The sequence below is a fragment of the Palaemon carinicauda genome, chromosome 35, assembly GCF_036898095.1.
Source record: "Palaemon carinicauda isolate YSFRI2023 chromosome 35, ASM3689809v2, whole genome shotgun sequence".
Lineage (NCBI taxonomy): Eukaryota > Metazoa > Arthropoda > Malacostraca > Decapoda > Palaemonidae > Palaemon > Palaemon carinicauda.
In genome coordinates this window covers 53,519,674-53,524,673 of record NC_090759.1, presented here as the reverse complement: position 1 = coordinate 53,524,673, position 5,000 = coordinate 53,519,674, and the positions used below count along the sequence as shown (strand labels likewise).

Below are 5,000 nucleotides of genomic sequence, written 5' to 3'. Positions count from 1 at the left end.
GCCATTTCTTTTTCTTTTTTTCTAGTGATGAATTTGGGTAATATTGAATAAATCAGTTTATCTTTAGAATGTCCATTGTAATATCAATAATACTGACGTAAAGCCAAAAATCATTGATCAATTTGTATAAAATCCTTTTGGAAGAAAAATTTATCTCTATAGAAATGATAGGCAAAACTATGTACATAATTTTAGAAGTGCACTTCGAAGCAGTGAAAAAAAGAATTTTATATACGAGAAAATTGCTCGAAATTGTTTATATATTAGACTGCAATACTGTATATGTTAATATCCCGTATTAAAATGATTGGATTTTTTTTTTTTCAAAGTAGTTCTTCTTCGGCACACGAAATATCATGAATATCTATACCGGCACTACGGATATTTTACCTGGATAACATTAAAGCATGTTGATAGCAATTTAAGTTGCTATTTTAAGGGTGTTTCCCCATTTTAGATGATAACATGTATATACAGTACATGTGCACATGCACAAATATATATATATATATATATATATATAAATATATATATATATATATATATATATATATATATATATATATATATATATTCTTTTAATTTTAAATGCTGCTGACATATATATATATATATATATATACATGTATATATATGTATATATATATGTATAATATATATATATATATATATATATAAGTGTGTACTTGCAATGAACCTACAAGGAAAAATGAGATTGCTCTGTGAATGCTGACCGGTTTTCTATTTCTCCTTTTCAGCTCTTAGCTGAGTATAGTGATTCCAAGTCAAATCTAATGTGCCCATTTCCAAAGGTGATGAGCTTCTTGTTTCCTCAAATAAGTGCGTCTAAAATCATCATTGAACCAGATTCCTTTCATTCGGTTTTTTAACACACGGAAAAAATACGTCTTTGAATTATGTTGACCACATTCTCATTCAAGAGAAGATAAAGCTGAATATTTTTATAGAATTGAGACCTTTTCAAATAGAAAAGATCACTCAAAATGCTCTTCCATTCTATTTGAGATTTTATATATATCTTATATGAGTATGACACATCAGGGACTGGCTGCTCAATCTTAATTACTAACGAAAGCAAGGCATGATCAGACATCACAAATGGAAAACCAACCTTACTTATTATAACGTCAATTGAGTCAGTGTACACTTGGTTCAAGCAGTTACAAGACCTGTCAGAAGCTTCATTTCTAATTTTCTCACAACATTAGACATAGGATAAAGGTAGTGTTTACAACTGGCTATTATCTTCATGTAGGCTCTAGGGTCATATGTATATATATATATATATATATATGTATGTATATATAAACATATATATACACATATATATGTATATATATATATGTGTATATATATATATATATATATATACATATATATATATATATATATATATATAAATATATATATATATAATTGGTTATTAAATCTTCATATAGATATGGAAGTTCTTTATCAAATATAAAGGCAGTATTTGAACATTGTTTTTTTTTATATATTCTCGTGATGATAGTTGTCGATGAACTCACTTCAAATGATTGTAATCATCTTGAATTTATTGATGCAGTAATGTAAATTTGGCTTTTCACAGAATCCACAAAAGATTTTTTTTGACTGAAAGGAAAGATCTGCTAGGTATCCTGAAATAAGTTGAATTTTGAATTGATTCGATTCTTTTAACACGATAAACTTATTTTCTTTTAAGCAAAATGTTATACAGGTTTTTGCCTTGATCTTCGAAAATGTAACTTCATCCTGGAGAAGTTTCAGAGATAAGAGGCTAGTTTTTAAAATAGCCCCAGGGTTGACTGTTTTTCTCTCTTTTGCTCTAATAATACTTTTACAGACTGTAAAAATTCTTCTACAGTTATCAAAAAGATCTATGAATTTTTCCAATTTTGACAGTATTCAATTTCATTGAACTATTTAGAAGGTGTGCAAAAAAAAAAAAAAAAAATCTTTGATATCAAATAACTTTATTTGTTATTTGCAATATGATTTGTCTCCACCTTCTATCTTATATTAACCCACATAACGAATTGTTTATTGTTTTAGCTTTACTTGATAGGCAAAGCAATGTTACAGCATCTTCAAGTTTATTTGTTGTCTACAAAAGAAATCTGTCTCCGTCTTAGACAGGTATCTAGATAATTTTAGTTAATTTAATGGTTAGTTTATTTTTTCTTCACCTCAGTAATAAACCTCTAGGCAAGAGACACTAGAATAAAATAAGTGTCTGCTGCCAAGTGAGCTTGAACCATCAGTAATTTCCAAACAAGTTTGGATGATACCTTCACTCAGCCAAGCATAACTGAGGTAACCTAGCAACAAACAAGTCATGATGTCTCACCATTGGGTAACATAGTGGAAAGATCAAACAACTTAGAATTCAAAAGTGTAAAAGGGCGTTGAACAGATTCTAGATGCTGTTCATTCTAAATCTAACCAATGGATCTCTGTATCTATGAAGTTCCGGCTTCAATTTTTTCTTTTTTTTTTCTCTCGTGATCTTCTGGGTTAGGATATTCATGGCCGTTATGGCGTCTTTGAAATCTAGGGTTTTTTAGCATAGAAAAATATATTTGGTAGATATACCGAGTTTGATTATTAATGAATTGGTATGATATGATGTTTAATCACCGGTATCAATTTTAACTAGATCATTCGCTTTGCCGTCGACGCAGCTATTTACTAAAGTTGTGTCTGAAAAGAAGCAAATAATAAGGTTATTACCGCTTTTGTAAGATTAGTTACACACCATTTTGTTTGATAGAGGACAGAATTCCGAAATAATGAAATGAAAATAGTTGGGCTACGTTTAATGTAGAAAAGAGAAACAGATTACAACAGCAGTCATTTCCATTGACATATTCCAGGTGAAAGAATCTGCAGAAATTGATGTGAAAATTTAGTAGTAACTTAGCTTTATTGCTGGTACTTTTATCAATAGGATAAAGAAGCATTGAACCTGGTAAGTAATTTGATAGGTAATTATTAGTATGTTAACCACTACAACTAAGTAATATTAAGTTAGTGCTTGCATGTGTCATTATTGAACAATTACAAATGTCTTTAGAATATAAGATACCGTGATGGGCATGTATCTATCAGGTTCTGAGAGGCCCATATGAAGGGTGATGGGTTAAGTTGAAGATCTGGAAAATAGCAGAATTAAAACAAAAACCATTTTTCGAGATGTATTACATTTGTGAATTATAATAACTCAATAAACTTAGTAGGCCCCGAGTAAAAAAGAAAAAAAAAGATGTATAGATCAGATAAGGTACCCTAGATATTTTTCTTTTACTTTCATTATGAAAACCATTCTATCTTTGGCATTGGATAAGTTAATTCACCACAAAATTACTAGAATGAAAATTTTAAATAAATCCCATCAGTAAAATGTAACTACGAATTTCAACAATCCCAATTGTACCTCTGTAAATCGTTGTTGGTTTTATTTCCCATCTAATGAAGAATAAAAACTTCTTCAACACGTTTTGTAAATCATTATAATGCAATTGATAATACCTCAATAAATGTTGATTGTTGAATTATATGAATGATGGCCCATCACCATCGAGTATTAAGACATCAAATACTTAAAGAAGTCTTTTGTTTTTCTGCCAGTGACCTTGGTAGTTGTTACATCAGATGACCAAATATCAGATAATCAATCAATAATGACTTCTAATATAATCTCAAGTGTGTATTGTTGAATAATTTAATTAAGATTTTACAAACAAAATAACTACTGCCAACACTTTTGATTTGGTGCATATAATTCATAATTTGATGAAAATGGTAGTGGGAAAAAAGATCTTCAAGGCAAAATTATCTACCAATTCTATAACATTAAATGCATTGCCCTTCTCGGCATGGCAATACTGTTTTCAACTTCCTCTAAATATATTGACTATTTAGGCTTCCTTTATTTGGTTATCATACACATCTATCTATACTATAACCCTTTTAAGAGTATTCGAAGTCCCTTCTGATTCCAAATTTTTCAGACCTTCCTGTGTACGTTCTAATAATTCGCAATTTACTTTTTCCAAACTACATGGAAGAGCTATTATTCCGATTGGCTTTTTGTCACAAGAAAAAAAATAGTGCATTTAATATCTTATTACATACCGGTATACTATTTAGCTTTCTCATTCCATTTATTCTGCTTACGTCCTTACCATAATTACCGTACAGAACCCAAAGCTGAGATTGTTTTTCCTGACCAATCATTTTATAGATATCATTCTACAGTTCATATAAAAAAACAATAATTGATAAGTGAAGCTGACAAAATAAAGCCCTTCCCTGCTCTTCAGAAGGAATTTGAAAAAAATAGAACAGTAGTTATCTATGAAAAATAATCTTTATTCCATTCGAATATCACATCCAGTATCTATCATAGCCATCATATAATTGTCTATTTATCATCATCATCCTCAGGTTGCTCGTTTTCAGGAGCCTCGGGCACGACGTTGTCATCGACGATCCTGTATCCGTTGTGATCAGCAATATACTTGACGTAATACTCGTTGCCGTCAGGTGCTACCCAGGAGTACTCGCCCTCAACAGCCCTACCGGGTTGGCCCTCCTGCTCCTGCTCGTGGTTGTCCAACTCGAAGTCCACGATGTCCGAAGGACGAGCAGCCGCAAGGGCAACCAAGCAAAGGGCAATAATGACCTAATAGGGGAAGAATTTTGGAAATTTAGGAATGAAAGATATCTTAGATTTATACAGAACAATGAAAGCAATGTCTTTTCTCTTCTTGCTGTCAATCTTTATATCAGATATATTATTTATTTATTAATCACCCAAAGTTACAAGTATTTTGTTTACATTATCGTTATGCTATCAGAAATTTCCAAGATTTTATATTTGGTACACATTCTGTTCAATTTAGAACTCTAACTTAGAGGAATAAATCGGTATGTTAATGACTTCTTCACCAAATCATTGGCGTCAGGAAACGATT

The 5,000-nt window shown here is 30.6% G+C and overlaps 1 protein-coding gene across 1 annotated transcript in view; it reads right to left on the bottom strand.

The window, feature by feature from the left end:
• Positions 1-4,369: 4,369 nt before the first annotated feature.
• The window catches only part of LOC137627448 (cuticle protein CP575-like), a 770-nt gene continuing 139 nt past the window's right edge, over positions 4,370-5,000 (bottom strand). Inside the window, exon 2 of the mRNA XM_068358535.1 lies at positions 4,370-4,708. Coding sequence (XP_068214636.1) covers positions 4,448-4,708 — 261 coding nt within the window. The 3' untranslated portion in view covers positions 4,370-4,447. The remainder of the gene's footprint in view (positions 4,709-5,000) is intronic.